Source organism: Mixophyes fleayi, chromosome 6, assembly GCF_038048845.1.
Source record: "Mixophyes fleayi isolate aMixFle1 chromosome 6, aMixFle1.hap1, whole genome shotgun sequence".
NCBI lineage: Eukaryota > Metazoa > Chordata > Amphibia > Anura > Limnodynastidae > Mixophyes > Mixophyes fleayi.
The window spans coordinates 121,123,434-121,144,063 of record NC_134407.1 but is presented as its reverse complement, the minus strand read 5'-3'; the positions used below and the strand labels follow the sequence as shown (position 1 = coordinate 121,144,063).

Below are 20,630 nucleotides of genomic sequence, written 5' to 3'. Positions count from 1 at the left end.
ATAGCATTGGGAACAGTTTATGAGTACTATGGATATGTAGTGTGAATGATCTTTTTGTACTTTATAAACAGACGCATGTCACATCCACCAAACTACACCTATATTTGTTAATATAGATAAATACTCACATATCCCAAGTATGTATGATGCACTAAAATATGGGTTGTAGAGACCTTGATGTCACTGATGAATTCATTACCTTAACAATCAGGAATATAACGGAAGAAGAGTCAAATGCCCCATTGTAGAAAGTTATGATTGTGGAGCGCTGAGAACCAAATAGATTTCCCACCTATGGAGAATAACAATATTCTATTACATGTTGAACATGTTGTGGAGATTGTTGATATTAATTTAAGGCAGATGCATCAATCGGCATATTCTTACACAAATACATATACACGTACCATCACTGCACACACACTTTAACTATTTTAAGTATTGTATTTTTATGCCATTTAATAGTATGATGTTATTTAATGTCCTATTTTGTAGTTCCACACTATAACATGACATTTATAAATGTCAAGTTAACCATGGTGACCGAGTACTTTTAAACATGTTTCCATTACTAGAGTGGTGCTGTCAATGACACAAATGCCTAATTTATGTCCCTTTCATCAATGAACAAAGCGATCCATGTACTAACCAGTGCTTCAGTGGCATAATATGTAAGAATTGTTTCTTACACACAAAGATTATGGCGTATGGAGGAGAGGAAGTAGTGGCACACCCGCTGCATGGTAATGCTTAAGATCATTACCATATGTATGCTCTGTATCTCCACTCCGACACTTCCACAGGCACTCCCTCCGAGGACGGCCACACAAAGTGGCAGAAAGGGACATTGGGAACATTGGGGGTCTATGTACTAAGGCAAATATGCAAGGAAAGAATGATATATTTTCATATTTGCCTAAATACATAGCCCCATACTGTTCTAAGCTTAGCATTAGGCTTCAGCAATTTTTTTTAAAAAGACAGTCCCTTGACATCACTATGTGAAATTACAAGGAATTCTAAATCTATAGGCAGATGAATAGAATGTGGCCTGGCATTGAAGGCTCAACATACAGTATATTTTCTGTGCTGTACTGGATATTAGCTGCTAAATCAGAGACTATTAAAGCCAGATGAAAACTGATAGTATGGAATGTAGTTGAAAGGCCAACAGTTAAAATGTCAACAGTCAAAATGTAGACACCATAGTATCGACAGTCATAATGTCTACAAAGGTAAAATGTGGACAGGGTTGTAAAGTCGACATTCAAAATTTCAACATAAATCACTAGATTTAAAAAAGATTATTACATGAATAAAATAATGGATGGCAATAAATGTAAAAATAAAAGAAAAGAAATGCATGCTCCTCCCAAACAGCTTAACCTACCCTAGTGTTGATAGCCTAGGCACATACTTGCAATGGGGTCCCCCGATTTTACTATTACCAGCACTAGGCTTTGCCAGCCTGGGCAGGGGGCACTACAGCAGGGAAAATCGGAGAATCAATCATATATAACATGAGGTTTTCACCACGGCTTGAACTCAAGCCCTGAGTTCAAGCTGTGGGAAATACCCATGTTATAAATATGATTACTGTCATAAGAGGTCATTTACCTCCTGAAGCTCTTAGGAACTAGTATTGTGTTGCCTATGAGGTTTTTTTTTTTAATTTTGCCAAGCCAGGATCCCTGGATTTATTACAGATGAAGAGCCTTGATCTAGAAGGTTTCCCAACCACAGTTCTACATAACTCTTTAATGTCTCACCTGGAAAAATTCCAGGAAAACGGAACATACACTGTAATAAAAATGTGAAAATAGGTCTGACCATTATAGTGCAAATCAAGGTCTTGAAGTTAGACAAGTTAAAATATGCGCAGCAGCATATGCATATATTTTAGATTGTGTACATAAATAAATGTGGCCCTCATCTCCCAGCTTGCCGCACCCCCTTCCAGATCTCTATATGTGTACCCTCACTAGTCACAACATTCCTCAAAACCTGTGGATTATACAGGGATGATACTCTAACGCAGCCTCTAAAGTTTCTTTGTGCCCCCCAAGAACCTCTACAGACTTGTATACGTGTTCATAGTATTTGGTCTGTGAGCATATAGTTGCAATATATATGTAGCTCTCTCCATATGTATGCTAGGACCACCCTGCTCAAAAGGAAACATTTACTTTTCTAAGCAGTATTAAAAATAGCAAAAATTGCTGTAATCACTTCCCAGTTTAGACATTATTTTTGTTCTCATAAATGAAAATAGTAACATTTTCCTACTGCATAAACTCAAATTACAACACTATATACTAATATATTCATTATAGCCTTTGAATAATATTTTCACTCCATTTAACAACCAGATTACTTTTACTACCCCAATATATGGTGGCCAATATGTATTTAAGATTCACATAAACATTCACAGTCCTGTAAACATCAGGTGTACACACACACACACACACACACACACACAGTGGTGTATCCTCAGGTGTACACACACACTGGGATATCAAATGTGCACACACAAAATGGTTTATCCTTTGCAGTGTAGAACATGTTTAATTTATGTGAGCCTTTCATTCGTTGATTCATTTCAAAATATGTGTATTTACTGAATGTTGATTATATTGATTTGGCTTGATTGCATCAAAAGGGCAAAGGACACCGGTACATTAGGTATACACATAGGAGCCTTTAAATGTAGCCCGCTTGTGTTGCTATGGTGACAATTTATGCCAGCCACAGTAGATGACTGCATTCCCCGGCATGCCTACCATAGGGAACATATGAGATCTGCGAAATAAGAGTTGACAGGTAAGTCAGCAAGAGAATAGACAGTTGGGCCAGGACAAAAAAAGGCATTTGAAACTGCTGCAGGTGCTGGTGAGAATGCTGAGAATGATGTGCCTGAGAGGTATGAGAAGGAGGAGACTGATCAGTGTGGGGGAAAGAGAGAGGACAAGGTGCTGCAGGCATTCTTCATACCAAGGGTAGTGTGGCTTCCTCACTACCCTAAACAGGAAGGGAGGCATCTTCAAAATAGCAAAGAATAGAAAGCCTTTCCTTTGAATGCCAGTTGGTGTGGAGTCAGAAATTCTCAGACACCTGAGCAAAAGCCTAGATCTCAGAGGACAGTGAGGTTCCCAGGAAAGGAATCAGTAGAGACACAATGAGGAAAAGAGCCTTGTGTTAAAGACGCCCTATGCAGGAGCTTTATTAGCCAACTTAACAAGAGTGAAATCAGCTGTATGTGTGGAAGACAAATTCCAGCCCCAGTACTCTTTCAGAGACTGAGTTTATTAGTGACGGGTGCATTCCAATCCCAAACAGGCAGAATTTCCAACAGCATACACTTACAAACACCTCTTTTCAGACAAATCAACATTGTCTGAAAAGAGGATAAACTATTTATATACTAGGCTGAAATGGTACCCTCTGTACACCTGCTGCAGTTAAGTCATACAAAACTGATAGGCTTGTCTTAGGTGTTTTGTGCTATCAGTAAGACAGAGCTATGTATATAGTGTCTTAATTGGTAATAGCACAAACTATTGAATGTAACCACTTAACCCGTTTCTTCTGAGACTCCACTAAAGTATCAATACCACAATTTAAGTAACCCGGTCAAACATGCACCAATGAGGCCTTGTATCAACTGAGTAGCTGTGGACTCCTAAGTATTGATTAAGTGTTATGATGTGACTGGATTATATCACCAGTATTAGACATTTATGTAGTAGTCATGTTTTTTAAAAAATATTTTGTACAGTTGCACATTGTTGTACATTACTACATTATCATGTACACTTTAGCTATACTTTACGTTACTGTTGCCATTATATATATATATATATATATATATATATATATATATATATATATATATATATATATATAATGGCAACAGTAACGTAAAGTAACGTATATATATATATGCACCCATGAGGATGCACTCAATTCAGAATCAGTAAAGCATAGTCTGTAATTCAAAAAACAGGATCCATAGTTGTTCCACAAACAAACAAACCAGCACCAGCAATCAGAAAAATACAAAATTTAATAGAAAAAAATGTATCTTTCTATTTTTCTCTATTAAATTTTGTATTTTTCTTATTGCTGGTGCTGGTCTGTTCGTTTGTTGAACAACTATTGATCATATATATATATATATATATATATATATATATATATATATATATATATATATATAGTATTTATTGTTCATATATTTATAGTTTATTTAATGTTAAATAACTGTTGTCGTCATCTTGTTGCTAAGTCATTATTAACTTTAAATTGCTGCCACCACTGTAGATCAGATTCTACTGCCAAATAATTGAAACTCAGTGGTAATCTTTGCAGCATACCGGTACTTCGTAGAATAAGGAGAAGAGGTGTTACATACTATTAATAAGTAGATTCTTACAATACATTGAAAGTTGCTTACAAACTGCTAGCATCACAGATGTTGTGTTCTTCAAATAACATGCGCCCAGTAACAATAGTAACTGTAACAGTAGACATAAGCAGGTTTCACAAAATGAATGTGGCCTGACTACGCCCTATGTGTCAGTATATTCTGCACAATCTAAGGAGGACTCTCATGACAGTTAATTTGTAGTAAGTGTATTACATTAGACATAATAACTCCAGCATTGACTGTTGGGCTCATTTTATGATCCTGGGCAATTCTAATTGATCAATTGAAGATTTTTTTTCATGGGCTTGTGTTTTTTTTTTATATACCATAGGATAACACCAGACAGTTAATTTTACCTTAATTTACTCCTAGTTTGTTGTACAGGGTCCTCCAAAATATAAACATACTAACCTGCATATTAGTCAGAAGCAATAGAAGTCCACCTATTGCCAGCAAAGACATAGCAGGATACAGAAGCACTGCAGTATCTAGTAAAACAAATAAATAAAATATATGTGTATATATACACATATATATACACATATATATAAATATACAAATATCATACATGCTAAAAAAGCATCTATAGATTATATAGTGTTGGAAGTAGAGTGCACTATATTCAAAAACAGGTTGCGAGAGTTCTGCTTGATAGACACAAAACACACAGAGCAGCAGAATGATATTAGCTTTATCTAATGCTAATAATGTTTCATTGAATTAATTTGAATGCTTATGTTTTTTATTGTATTTATCTATCTAATAAATGATGTCCATTGTATATTAGCACATATAGGAAAAGGAAAATAGAAATGATTGTATTAAAATACATAATAACAATTGTACACAATATCACTAAACACACATCAGGCAATTAATTATTATTATTATTATTATTATTATTATTATTGTTGATTTGGAAGACCGTACAGTGCTCCACAGTGATGGACAGTGGGGAAATCAATGCATATATAAAACAGGGACATATAAAGTCGACAGAACATGAACAATGAAAAGGGTAGGACAGGTCCTATTCATACCAAAGCTTGTAATCTTTCCATATTTCATGTACCTATACTTTTTCCAAACAGGACATCAACAATCCAGGGTCTAGACAAGCGGCAACTGAGCTAAAGACACGAAAAACAGCCACAGGTGGTGAAAACGACAAGAACAGGTAGGAAAGAGCAGGGCAATCTGTCAACTATGCCGGTTCTGGTGGGACAGTCTCAATTTTGAGTGACTATCTTGCTCAGTTAGGTTTTTGTCCCCACTGCAACAACATTTGGGAGGTGTGTCCCACTTCACACTGCACTGCTCTTGAAGAGGAGCTGAGGGAACCTAACAGTAGTGCACATAGCATTGTCTGTCTATTTGGAGGGGAAGGGGGGGCTGGAGAACACCCTAGCATGGTCTAAAATGATAGCCACACTACTTGCATGCTGGTCATGCCTGCTCTGTTGGCAAGGAGTGGCATAGATACCTCCCTATAAAATTTCTGCATATTCCCTTGAGACTGGAACATCAGCAGGGGAGTATAAGTGTGAGGTTTACAGGTGAGAGTAGGGTAGGCTCTAGTAATGAAGTGGGTCTTCAGAGAGTGTTTAAACATTTGAAGGCTGAGCAGAAACTGTTCAGGTTTGGTAGGGAATGCTATAAGTAGGAAGCCAGCAGGTGGAAGTGAGAAGTGACTATCAGAGTTGAGGCAGAACTAAAAAGGGATTAGGCAATTTATTTTGAGAAGAAGTTTTATATAAGTGAAAGGGGTGGTTTAACTTTGTAGGTGAAGGCCAGTAGGATATGGGGATATATGAGAAGATTATGGTGCTGTTAACACTAAAGGAGACTTGAGAAAAGGTGATGTTTCTGGGAAGAGGGAAGATAATAATCTCTTTTGTAGACATGTTGAGTTTTAGGTTGACTTGAGACATCCATGTGGTAGTAGCAGAAAAACAGTTGATCACATGAGATAGTAGAGATAGGGAGTGGTCAGGGAGAAGATGTAGATTTGAGTGTCATCAGCATACATGTGGAGCCTGAATGTGTACAGAAAGAAAAGAGAGCTGAGAGATGATCCCTGGAACAGCCCGCACAAAATCATTTTACGTCTAGCTTTCTGGGACTGATGTGTTGACATTTCAAAGATCAATCTCCTAACACTTTGAGACCTTGTTTTTTTAAGGATTTGATTTATAGGACAGATTTGGATTTGAATTGCACATAAGGTCAGAATACTATAAAAAAACAGAAAACTACACACCTGTAAAACTACCACAAAACTATTTTTTAGCCAGCTGATCATTTATTTCCCATACAGATTTATACATTAAAGCCTAAAAAGGGGCAGTTTTGTAATGAAAACAAAACAGGTGGATTTTGGCTCAAAAGTGGTACTGTGTACAGAGGTACAACATTTAAAGTAAATTAAAAGGAATCACCACGTAATATTTTTAGGCACATTAGACTAAGGTGTAAGCTTCCATTACATTCTACCTGAAGATGGCAATGTCACAGATGTCCTAACTTTTGAACTGCACATTTTGTGATATGTTGAACAGGATTCTATTCACAATATTCATAATAAAATCCCACAACAAATGGCGCCTAATACCATAAAATCATAAAGACATATACTCAATCCTCTCGTAATTGTAACCTGGTTGAATGTATGTAAAACATGTGCACAAAAGCAGTCAGGTATAGTAAAAAACTTTTAGAGGCAATTTCTCCAAGTGGATAATCACTTTTCAATAGTTATATGTTGATTCTATTTCGTCCGAATCCACACGAAAACCCCTTAGGGAAATGCACTTACCAGAAATAGGTAGTATAATAGCGTGTATAGCTCCCCAACGATCACTCTGTTTGTTCGGCAATCATCTCAGCGTGGGATACTCAAGATAATGCTCTCTCCTGTGGCTCCAATCATCGGGCAGGAAAAAAAAGGGGGGGGGGGGTGGTCACTCCCTCTGACCCCTTGCCGATCCACGATCCTATGCACTTAACAGCGATTTTTCTTTTGCGAGCTCGGCAAATAGCTTCAATGTATTTCTCCCACAATCACTTTCTAGGATTCATGTGTATCGGGTGTCTCGTAGTAAAGATCACCCGGATGTCATAATGGACGGGGAACTACAAGGAAATGACCAGATTTGATATTTCAGCTGCGACCTAACCTCAGCCTTGTACAGGGCCCGGATGTTGTATATGGACGACCCGGATGTTGTTAATCTTGATTAATGCTGGCTTACCTGAGGTGCGGAGTCTAACGATCTCCCCGTTATTCACCAAGAACCGCCGCAAGGCGGGATGGGCTCTGCTGCCAGGAGTCGCAGGTCGTGGTCCTCTGGTTTGCCCCAAGATGTAGTACAGCGAAATAGGAGCAAGATGAGAATAGTCGGACAGGCCGGGTAGGTACACAGGCAGGCAATGCAGACAGAATCAGGAGGCAATCTCGGAGTCAATCAAACCGGGTCGGTACACGGGTCACCAGAACAGATGCGTGGTCAGCTAGCCGGGTCGGTACACAGGAAGGGCAGATAAACATATAGAGAGAGGTGCGTGAGACAATCCGGGTCAGGAGCACAGGCAATAAGGAAGTTCAACAAGCCAGGAAGGTACACAGGGGAAACGGAATCCAGAAGGGTCAACAAGCCGGGTCGGTACACTGGAGATCAACCACACAGGAAGCAGGAACAAGGAGGACACAGGAATCAGGAGCCAGGAACTGGTAAATTGCTCTGACACTCACCAAGTGTCAGAGCTATGTTTTTATACTGTGTCCCATTTGAATTCCCTGCCCTAGGTAGCGATCATGTGACCGGCCTAGGTAGCGGTCATGTGACTGCCAAACCCAGAAGTACGGCTTCCGGGTCCGACGGAGCGGCGGGGGAACGCAGAGGGGTAAGTATCGTAACACTGAGATAGTATTGGGAAATGTATTAATATGTATCAATATAAATGTTATTGTATCAAAATGTATCACAGACTCAGATTGTGTAACATTGCTGATACAATCTGTCAAAAGTCTTATTGTTTCTTGTAAGCGTGAAGTGTCAGTTCCTGATGTAATATTGTAACCCCATATTTAGTGTATCCAGCCAAACAGCTAATTGAGTCAAACTATTCCATTGTATAATCAAGGTAACAGAGACAGTATGTCTAACAGTTAAAGTGTCCACTGATAGACTCCTGCTGAAAGGGGGAGGATTGAGACATTTGACCCTACTCCCTGTATATACAGCCAAGAATATAGGGAGAGGAGAATGCCACTAGAGCTATTCTAGCTTGGAGGATCCTGGTGTACAAGACATCAGCGAAAAGGACTCTGTGCCAGGCATTGTAGTACCACTGGAGGAAACCCTACCAGGACAGGGTCTGTGCAAGCCAATAACCCAGACTGGGTGACACCGTAACTGTCTAGCTAATCAGTAGTGGTAATATTGTGAGAGGATAAGACTCTTAATGAGACTGAGATAATTACTTTGGAGTGCTGACTGCAAGGGGCTGGAGGATACATGCTACCCTGTAACTTGTGAATGTCTTGTGGTGTTGTGCTAACGTAATAAAGCCTTATTTTGGAAAAACTCTGGTCTACCTGAGTGAGTTGAATCCCACAGAGGGTAACTGTCATCCCAGCTAAGGGTGGTATCCTCACACTTGCAATGACCAGCAATATGTGTCTAACACTGGAACAACACAGCACAATATTGCTTCAAGAGTGCATTTCATTATTTTCTATAGGAGTGCTGGGACTGCTGAGAGAGTGGGCCCAACACTTATAGAATCCCCCTGGATTCTTCCTTTTCCCCTCAACTTTACATTTTAGTCACTCTGCAATAAGTGATTGTAGGAAGAATGGGCAGGATGACAGAGATCAACTGCACTCCTTCCTTCCTGCAACCACTGTGTTACAACTGCCATAACTGACAAAGTAAATGGAATATAGCCATGAAAGAGAAATAATAGTCTCACATACCCCTTTCACGCTGTCAGTGACTGTGGTTTCAGGGGATGCACAATAAAACAATAAATAATAAAATGCCCCCATCCTTGTGCTGGGAGCCCTACCTGGCCTCACCTGCAGGTGATGAGGGATGGGATTTAAGTGATGGCCCCCAGCCTGGGGCTAAGGACCCTACCCACCCCGTAGTGTGGTCTGATGGGAAGGGGAGTGTACTTATAGCATTTTTAGCTTTCTATGTACCCTTTGTCCTTTACATAGTAACCCTAGAAAGTTGAAATGAAAGCTACTTTTTGGGTGACACACTGCTTCAGACTGGCACACCAGGGTACCAGAAAATCCCTGGTGGGTCCCACTGCCCGATGGTCCTTCACCAACCCTAGGAGACGGGGCCCAGACTCCACACTGCTCGCTGTACCCTGAATACTAACCGTGATGGCGTCGCAGTGTGAAAAGAGAAGGGAAAAGAGAAAAGAAGAAGTTGACAGGAAAGTAAGGTAACTCAGCGATTAGAGAGACTTGGTGTAGGGGGGGGGGATATGTGGGCATAATACTGTTCAAAGAAGTAGGTTAGTAACCCAGTTTATCAATGATTTGTCTATTTATTAATATTTTCAAGGAAACTACTTCTATACAATGTTTGTATTAGGATAGAGACTTGTGAATTAATGTGTGTCTAAAATTGTTATATATACTGTATATAATATTAGCATTGATTTTAAGTATTATAACATTGTTAAATAGCTTGTTTTATGCTTATAATGGTGCAAAGCAAAGTATATTTGAGGGTTCCACTTTTAGTAATTCTCTCTATAGTAGTTGAGCCACTGATAAAGTAACTAAAAGCAACAGTCTCATTTTTTTAAAATCTCCATGAAAGATTGTGACCTTTGGTGATATTCCTATTTTTAATATCAATCGAACTCGGTACCACACCTTCAGTGTGTTACATGTAGTTATTTTCTGTATGTGATGTACACATGGAGTGCTCAGTATCATTTGTCTTATTCTGAATTCTGGATAAATCTATAAATCTCAAGGTTTGAACAGTAGATGAGCTGTATTATAGCCCAGACTGTGAATAGGCTGAGAGAACCGACGTGGGAGTGGGTAGTGAAAAAAGTAAGTGTGGAGGGAAGCAGGGCTCTTTATGTAATATGGCTGGGGGTGCTTGAGCTATTAATTTAATGTGGGGTTAGTCCTTAGACAGTATGAGCAATCGTTTATTGCTGATGGTTGAGGTTATTTAATTTAATAGTGGGTGTAATAGTAGTACTTATTACTTTAATTTGTGGTGATGGGACTATTTAAGGCTGGAGTGGTTTGGGGGCTAATAATTGAATTTTGGGGTGATTTTACAGAGAGAGACAGCTATTTATTAAACATGAATATTAATTATTTAAATTCTGGGCTGTTTGGGGGGGGCTTTATTTATTAGATGTGAATACTTATTAATTAATGTCAGGCAGGTTGGGGGGAAAAAGACCTATTTATTAAATGTTAACAATTTAATGTTGGGGCTGGTTGCAGGTAGGCAGGCCTATTTATTTAACTTGGGTGCTATTGATTTAACACTAGGGCTGAGGAGGGAGGCTGGCCTAGTGGGTTCACTCATTGTGAGGCTTTCCATATTTCATGTAGCTATCCCTTTTTCCAAACAGGGACCCAACATTCCAGGATCCAGAAAAGCAGCAGCTGAGCTTAATACACCAGCAGCAGGATAGAGCAGGGCACTCTGCCAACTGTCTTGATTTTGTTGGGGCAGTCCCTATTTTGGGTGACTGTCCTGGTTAGTAAGGACTTTGTACCCACTGCAAGGACAGTTGGGAAGTATGTCCCGCTTCACACTACACTGCTTGTGAAAGGTGAGCTGCATTCACCTATCAATAGTGCATGCAGCATTGCCGATGTATTTGAAGTGGATAAGAAAGGGTTGGCCACATCTCTTCAGAATTTGCAACGGCACACATACTATTCCATGGGCCTCTATCATTGCATTCCCATGGTGGACCCTTCGTGCCTCAGTTTCACACATGTGACACATGATTCTCTAGCCATCACTGCACTGGAGTATGTAGGAAGAGGTTTGAGGTTTTTACCACTGTGCCTGGTTATAATCAGTATAGGGTGGACTCCATCTTTTGTTTACTACTTTAATAAAAGTATTCAGCTCAGCACAAAGCAGTCCAGGAGCTACAGCAAATATAATCACATTGGGATGTCCCCAAGTAATGGGGTAATCAACATGGGGTTTTATAGAGCCTGTGTTTATTACACTGTCAATCTAAAGAAGTGGCAAGGTTGCAAACTGTTGGGAGTCTCCCTTTAGAATGTTTTTTTGTTTTTACTTTATTTATTTTTTTACTTTTACTTGGCTTAAGACACCTATGCTTCTCCAGCTGCCATCGAACAAAAAGTATCTGCAATAATATAAAAAATATGATTTGTGCTGTTTTGTGTGTTAGTAGAATATGCCCATATTAAAGTAATTTGAAAAGATAGTTGTGTCTAACATCCCTTTCCCTGCTGTTACAAAATATCCCATATCCATATCTCAGAAAGCAGGCTTAGCCCCCAATCCTGCGTGTCCTGGAGACTAATAGGCCTATGTTGATCCACAATAGAAATGTAACCGTGTTTTGTTTTATTCAAATAGTAATGTGATAGAAGGATAAGTGAGGATAAATAATGTTACTTTAGGGCAGTGAGTCAGAAGCACAAGATGCAGCAAAACAGAGACAAATATACTGTACACAATGATATAATTGGAATGTTACACTCAGTTTTTTAAAATCATTACAGAGACTTACCTGCTGTAGACAGCGCAATAAAAAGCGTACCCATTGTATAAAGCAGTCTAGAGGAATAACAGAGAGGGGATATTAAAAAATGAGAGATGCTTAAGCACTTTATCTATAACTCATTAAGTTTAAGCAATTACAGAAGATGTTTTATTTTATAGTTGTTTTATTTTTTATAGTTTTCTTTTATGCTGAGCTTGTTATTCTATAATTTATTCTTCAACAAACTATAAATTAAATAAATATGCATCTAGCACATATAAATATATACTAAGCTGTGTGATTAAATCTATACCAAAGCATTACATGTGGGACAGTAGTCTAATGAGTGATAATTTAAAGACCAAGTTCAATCACTTTAGGACAATAATATGTAAAAGTTTGTATATTACGGGGTATTTCGGTAATATACCTAAAACAACTGATTGGGTTATGCTCAAGTCTAGCTGGCATGCATACACAGTAGCATCCAAGTTTTTCCTGATTGTTCAGAGGCCAATCTCACTATGTTCAGCTGCCCCACAAAAGTCTCAGGCTACCCCAAGATGTTCAATTTTCTCCATAAAAAATGTAATGGTTTATAATATGATAACAATGAACAATGTATTTTGCATTCATTAATTATCTATGAACGTTTCATTGTTGATATGAATTTGTCATTTTTTGTGCTTCACTAATGCCAATATGAAAGTACAGACAGTATAAAAGGATTCTTACTCACATGGCAATAGAGCGTGTCACTGCAGTTCCAAGACGATCAAAAATATATCCACATGGAAGGCATATAAAACTGTTTGCAAAAGCAGCCACCGTGAACACAATAGAGAATTGTTCATCCTGAGAAGAGCAATCTACAAAAAATAGAGCTGGAACATTAAAAGGCAAAATAGGCCTATTCTGCAGGGATAGTAGTATCCAGAATCAGTCACCGTTAACATTTGTTTAACTTTTGCTCTGTAACAATATGTAATTAAACATGGCTACTTGTCAAGCTGTAGTGAAATATTAGAGCAGAGGTGCTCAACCCCATTCCTAAAGTACTACCAACAGGTCATGTTTTCAGGATTTCTATCTGTAGAAACAGGTGGCATGACTCAGACAAATAGATTAACTTACCTGTGCATGATTAAAGAAATCCTGAAAACATGAACTGTTGGTAGCGCTTGAGGACTGACTTTAGGCCCCTCTGTGTTAGGGGAACTTGGTACAGTTTAGCTCATTTCTCAAACACAATGTTAATATATGCTTTACTTCTTTCAGATGACAACAGGAAAAATAATAACAACTTGGTAATCATTAATTTGGTACCCTGAACTGAAAAAAGACATCCATACATAATTAAAGTGTACTCCATTTCCTATCACTGACAACTTTACTTGTGCATTAAATATTTAACACATTTTCACAGAGAAGAATATAGGGACTGATTTATCAAGGAACGCAAAACAAAGGTATTGTGTGTTTTTTTTTAAATGCACATATGTCTGAAATACGCACGCCCATATTCAACAAGGAGCGGATCTGAAGATACATTTGTTGATGAATATGGTACTAAGTCCACTCTGCTCTAACATACACTGCAGGATATGTCCAATACATATGTGGAATATGTATTCCACAAAAAAGCGCACAGAAAACAAACTATTCAAGTAATGTCACTTGTTAATAATATAGTCATTATTGACAAAACATAATTTATTTATTTTTAAAAAGTGGTTTTCTTTTCATTTTTTTCCTCCATAAAATACATTTATTAGGATGTTATTAATATTTACACTACATGATATACATTTTTACAGTTCCTACTGATTGCAAACACATGTTCTAGCTTGCATACACAGCCATCATCATTAGTAACCGGCACTTAAACCAGACCTGTCGCTAGTGTAAGTGATACAGCTGATAGTCACGTACCTATGAGATGCCCAAAGCTTGAATCGGACACTGCTGCATGTGAGTGGAACGCCATTTCTGTACATTAACTACATGCATACTCCCAGTCCCCTCCCTGTTCCGCCCCTGAAATCGTAGGCTGTAGTAAGGGTCCTTTGAGCTCAAAGATGAATTGGATGTTGCTGTGTCCTCTGGCGTATGGGTCATTTCTGGGCATGTGCAGTGTGATTTTATGTAAAATGTATCAACATTTACGTGCCTTAATGAACCAGGCCTATAGTGTTTAGCCTTTCTCCTCTCAAAGTTTACATCAATGGGAAATTGCTATTTATTAATAAAAACTTTTGTTCATATAAATAATCAGTATTTTGTTTTGGAATAGGTTATTCTGTGAAGGGAACAAATATATGTCATGGTGAATGTGTATGTGCCCTTAAAAAATACAGTCATCAATATTTTACCATTTTACTTTATAACCTTACATACAATAAGTTTATATAACCTTTACAATACTATATGTTGAAAGTTATTTTGGTGGGTAGGGTTTAGCAAAAAATAATATATATATTTATTCTGTATTATGTAGCTGTCTTTTTTGCTGTTAGTATATATTATTATTATTATTATTATTATTTTACTGATTGTTTTATCTAGTCAAACCCATGTTACATGAAGGAATGACCAAACAACTCTTGAAAAACAGTGGACATGCATACATAGTGATTTAAAATAAAAACAATAGAGAAATACATTACATGTTATTGCTGTAACATTGAGATATATTTAAAAGCATAATAAAATAGAACAGACTGCAGTTTACACACATGTGTATGTACAATAAAAGGTCATATCAGAACACATAAAACATTTATTTCATCATAAAACAAGGTAACTCTTAACAGTATAACAATTTATATAAATATTTATTTTCAAATATATATTTTTTGCATTAATTACATAAATAGATGTCTTCAATATGTACTGTACCCAATTACCAAACTCCTGCGTGACCATAAAATCCATTATCGATGGGGTTTTCCTTTTCATCTCCTGATAGGGCATGAGGGTCAATCCCACAAAGTCAAGACTCTGGTACAAAGAGTAGCCCTTTTGCCAACACTTGGAATAGCGACTTCCTCGATTCCAACAACCAACACAACAGAAACTGTAAGACCAGCGGCTCCTACGGCCTCGTGGACACAAGCATAAGGAACTTCATCTAAAGATCGTGCATATGTTGTCTATTACTTACGAGCTCTTCGAAGTTATTTGAGGCAACTGGAATAATGTACTCATGACTTTAGTTGAGCTACTTTGAAAAAGCCTTTGTTCTCTATCAAATATTGATAAGTGTATTCATCTATGAGCTCGAGGACTTCTCAGAGGACAAGTAAACTTTATTTGTTTCTAGAATACAATTTAAATGTTGTTGAATCTTAGCCTTAAGTTCCACATGGGTTGGTTAACTGTTTGATCCGATTACTTACAACAGGTATTAAGTTAATGTAATATTGTTTTGTTGACATTATAGTTAGCAACTGAAGTGGATAAATATTCATCATCATCATTATCACCATTTATTTATAATTCCGCAGCGCTGTACAGAGAACTCATTCACATCAGTCCCTGACCCATTGGAGCTTACAGTCTAAATTTCCTAACATACACACCCAGACAAACAGAGACAGAGAGACTAGGGTCAATTTGATATCAGCCAATGATCCTACTAGTATGTTTTTGAAGTGAAACCCACGCAAACACGGGGAGAACATACAAACTCCACACAGATAAGGCCATGCCTGGAAATTGAACTCATGGTCACCCCCTAAGGTTAGAGGAAAGGAAATTTCACAACCAGCAAACAAAGGGGTTCTTTACAGTAAGGGCAGTCAAGATATGGAATTCATTGCCAGGGAAGGTTGTGATGGCAGATTCAATAGATATGTTTAAGAAAGGGTTAGACAAATTTTTAGTGGAAAAGTCTATCCAGGGATACGACCGTTAATTAAAATGAAGGATAGTAGTGGATATAGGGTAAAAATAGGACTGCAATATTGAGTCTGGGTGGATTTTCACAATTGAAACAGATTGGCGGTTGCTTACTCTGGATAAATTTCAAATATAAGTGCAGGATCGCAGGAGATCCAAAATAGGTTGAACTTGATGGACTGGTGTCTTTTTTCAACCTCATCAACTATGTTACCCCAGTGCTGTGAGGCAGAAGTGCTAACCACTTAGCCAACTGTGCTGACTACTAATTTCAACAATATAATTGTAAGAAGCTCATTGGCTTCTGATGGCTTAATATATTTCTCTACGTGTTCTCTACGTGGAGGTCACCGTCTTCCCATAGATATCATTTCCATAATTATTGTTTACAATTGTTTTTATCGCTTATGTGCAATATTTCTATTATGAGTCTTGTATCAATATGTGTTTTATGCAATAGTATTTACTTTGTTTTTTACTTTGTTGTTTGTTTGGTGATACAGTCTTGCTTATTTTAGGATGGTATTGTATTTTAGCAATAAATTATAATTCTTAACCATGGGCACCTACGTTTATGTATTATGTACACTATTAACACGTAGAGAAATATATTAAACCATCAGAAGCCAAACAATTATATTGTTGACTTTCACTATAAGGGAGGGAAACCCTTAGTGAGTGCAGCTCTTGCAACCATTAGGACGAGAGTGCGTTTCCATCTGATTTTACTGTTGACTACTAATTTCAGACTTGCCTGGACTATTAGAGGCAATTGAAAAAATTACTCAGGAACATAATTAATCTACATTGGGTGGATCCTTGTGCACTGTCAAATACTGATAACAATTGAAAATAAAGTACGCATGTTTCTTAGTTAATTTACATTGGATGTGGCCTTTGCATCCTGTTAAATATGGATAAACTTATCTAACTATGAGATTGAGGACGTTTCTAGAGATGTGTAAATTTTATTTGCTTATAAGAGGCGTTAAATGCATTATAGACCCTCAATCTTAAGGCCCCAGTTGGGTTGGCCAAATGTTTGATCCAATTGTTTACAATATTTATTAAGTCAACAGGAAGATATGGCCTCATGGTCTGGGGAACGGCTGATTACATATATCTCACCGTAGTTTTTGAGCTGCTTCCCGATCCAAGATGCAAATGATTTCTTAGATTGGCAACACGACATTGGTCTGGCAATATCTAACCTGAATGTACCTTAGATAAGAATGTTGCTATGGTTACGTATTAGTTTACAGTTAACTTTGATTGTTGGACACAAATATTTATCTGAGTTATAATTATTGTTTCTCTAAAGTATCCCATTGTTTCTCTAAAATGTTTTCTCTCTCCCATTTGAATGTTACTGAAAATACATATACAGGCATTTACCGGTTCTCTATACCTAGTATTCCCCTCCACCATGTGTCCCCTCTTTGCAACACAACCACCCCCCTCATTCCCCAAGTACACAGGATGTTCTGGTTCTGTTACTCGAAAGACATGTCTTGCCAGTCGAGACATATTCTTCCCTTTGACTGTTGTCCTAAGCTCTCTCCAATTCTTTCCTCCCTCTCTTTAATTTTTCAGTCTCAACCTGGTGTCTTGTCTCGCCAACTGTGCTGCTTCAACCGACCTTGCTCGGATTATTACTGGTATCAACCATGGCTCTTTTGATTCTGACCATTAATGTTAATGGTCTTAACACTCTACAGAAACGTACAACGTTGATTAAGTATCTGAAACGACACTCCCCGCAGATTGTAATGCTCCAAGAAACGCACTTCAAACGTACTCACAAAAATTGCATTGTAATTGTATCCACAGGTATTCTTAACCTCCTCGCAGAAGGTCAAAGGTACAGCTATTCTTCTTCATCATACTCTTCCGCTGACAAATGAGACAACTCAAGCGGATCCCCAAGGGCGATTCATTATTTTAACGGGCTTGCTTTCGCGCACCCCTATTACCTTAGCTACGATATACGCTCCTAATACCTCCCAAAACACTTTCTTCACTCACTTTTTTGCCAGACTCTTACAATCTAAGGTAGGAAAAGTAATAGTAGGAGGCGATTTTAATACCATCTTAAATCCACGATTAGACCGCTCGTAACTTACGTTACGCAGTGGTCGTACTATTCGTGAAGGCTCTAAATTGCAATCCTTACTCACATACGCTAACCTGTATGACACGTGGAGAGTGCTGTACCCTAATGATAGAGCTTATACGCATTACTCGATGCCGCATGGTACGTACTCTAGTATAGATATGCTCTTTGTAGATGCTCAGACGACGCAGAACCTGAAATCAGCATTACATCAGTTCCTTGCTCCGACCACTCGGCTCTGATTTTGTGGCTTGATATCTTGCCACCGTTTCTGCCGCAATTCCGGTGGAGAGTAAATCACCATTTGTTTCTAAAGAAGGAAAACGTTAGTACGATAAGACAAGCTTTACTTGACTTTCAAGCAGACAATAGTCCAGATGAAACTGCTCCTACTATTGGATGAGAAGACCATAAGGCAACTATTAGAGGCCATTTGATTAGTCTTGCCTCCTATGAGAAAAAAGTAAATAAACAGGTAGTAGCTAACTTAGAGTCTCAAATACAAACTAACTATCTGACACCAGAGATACCCCAACCATGCAACTTACCTTAAACTACTAGCCCTGAAAGGACAGCTAGGCAAATTGCTTGCTGCCAAAGCAGCTTAAACACTTCAATGGCTTCAGTAGCGTTTTTATGAAAGAGGAGACATAGCTGACACGCTGCTGGCATGTAGGCTTCAGAACAAGACTGCTCGCAATCGAATTGTGGCCATTAGAGATCATTCACACCAATTTTTATACGATCCCCAGGCAATAGCAAATAGATTCTGCACTTATTATAACTCCCTATATAACCTCCCTCCGCCTGCAGATCCCCCAGACATTTTTCATAAACGTATACGTGAATACCTCCAAACGTGCTCTCTTCCACGCCTCACAGACACGCGGCTGTCAGTTTTAAATGCTGACATTACGCTGAAAGAGATAAAAGTATTAGGACCCTTAGAGACTCGGCTGCACCGGGTCCAGATGGCCTTACAGCATCATATTATAAAAAATTTGCCCCCGACCTGACGCCTATGCTCCTTTCCCTTTTTTAGAGTAATTTTGGTGGTAGAAACTTCGAATGGGACACCACCAGAGCAGATATTATTGTTATTGCCAAGGAGGGCCGTGAACCTAGTTAATGTGAGAACTACCGACCCATCTCTCTACTGAATGTAGATTTAAAACTATTTGCTAAATTGCTAGCGAACAGACTGGTCCCAGCTTTGGTTCATCCTGACCAGGTGGGATTTATTCCCGCACGTCAGTGGGCAGATAATACAAGACGAGCAATTAATCTAATTGAAGCAGCTAACCGGGCACAGGTCCCTGCTCTGATGGTGTCCCTCGATGCAGAAAAGGCCTTTGACAGGGTCTCATTGCCCTTCATGAGAGCTACCCTTGAAGCGATGGGTTTTAAGGGTCAATTTCTATCTGGGTTAGCTTCCTTGTATTATAATCTGACAGCTACTGTGTGGGCTAATGGGGCTGCATCGCCTGTATTTCAAATTACCAACGGCACTCGACAAAGCTGTCCACTTTCCCCTCTCGTTTGCCCTAACAATGGAACCATTGGCATCTCAAGTTCGTAATAACCTGATGATCACAGGGATTTAAGCAGGCAATACTGATTATAAGATTTCCCTGTACGCGGACAACATTCTACTAACAATTACCCACCCCCTCATCTCCCTCCCTTCCATACAGAACGATCTCAGTGAATATGGTGCATTATCTAACTTTAAAATCAATATGGACAAATCTGAAATTCTTCCTCTTAACTTACCGCCCCACCTCTTGGATTCTCTGAAACAGCAGTCAAGTTTTAGATGGCAACTAGACAAGCTCTATTTGACAAGTCAATATAGTCAATTATATGCTGCTAATTTTCCCCGACTTTTGAATTTGCTCAAACGGGACCTTGAGAAATGGGTTAAGTTATATATTTCCTGGCTAGGCCGCATGACAGCGGTGAAAATGAACCTAGTCCCACAAATTCTATATCTGTTTTAAACGCTCCCAATCCGAGTACCCTCACTTGCACTTAAGACCCTTCAGAAACAAATTATGCATTTTTTTGGGCAGGCAAACGACCCTGAGTTCAAGCCCGTACGCTTTATCGTTAAACTTCGGAGGGAGGGCTGGGTCTTCCAAATATCTCTAAATACTACACTGCTACACATCTGACCCAGTTAGTATTATTTCACTCCCCACCTAATACTAGGTTATGGGTCGACATAGAAGCTAATCTCATTCAGCTGCTTTCACCTTACACCGTTTTGTGGATATCAATTAAACATCGTCCGCCACTTCCCTTGCTCCCATCTTCTACTCACTTCTCACTCCAGATCTGGGGGTAAATGTATCAATATGCGGGTTCTTCAACACCCGCGTGTTCAGCCTCTTCCGCGATTAAATTTCAAGCGGCGCTGCATTGTAAAGGGAAGTTAACCCT

At 38.6% G+C, this 20,630-nt stretch overlaps 1 protein-coding gene and 1 long non-coding RNA gene across 6 annotated transcripts in view; one reads left to right on the top strand and one right to left on the bottom strand.

Moving 5' to 3' along the window:
* Nucleotides 1–15,405, top strand: part of LOC142161525 (uncharacterized) — a 36,165-nt gene extending 20,760 nt beyond the window's left edge. Inside the window, exons 2-3 of the long non-coding RNA XR_012693422.1 lie at nucleotides 5,521–5,606; nucleotides 15,144–15,405. This is a non-coding gene — a long non-coding RNA (uncharacterized LOC142161525). The remainder of the gene's footprint in view (nucleotides 1–5,520; nucleotides 5,607–15,143) is intronic.
* Nucleotides 1–20,630, bottom strand: part of LOC142161523 (equilibrative nucleobase transporter 1-like) — a 125,765-nt gene that overhangs the window by 35,147 nt on the left and 69,988 nt on the right. For 4 of the 5 annotated variants that reach the window (XM_075217212.1, XM_075217211.1, XM_075217214.1 and 1 more), the window contains 4 exons: nucleotides 12,915–13,059; nucleotides 12,203–12,249; nucleotides 4,841–4,917; nucleotides 200–292 (listed from right to left, as the gene is read on the bottom strand). In XM_075217212.1, coding sequence (XP_075073313.1) covers nucleotides 200–292; nucleotides 4,841–4,917; nucleotides 12,203–12,249; nucleotides 12,915–13,059 — 362 coding nt within the window. The remainder of the gene's footprint in view (nucleotides 1–199; nucleotides 293–4,840; nucleotides 4,918–12,202; nucleotides 12,250–12,914; nucleotides 13,060–20,630) is intronic. The other variant, XM_075217213.1, reaches the window with a different exon arrangement.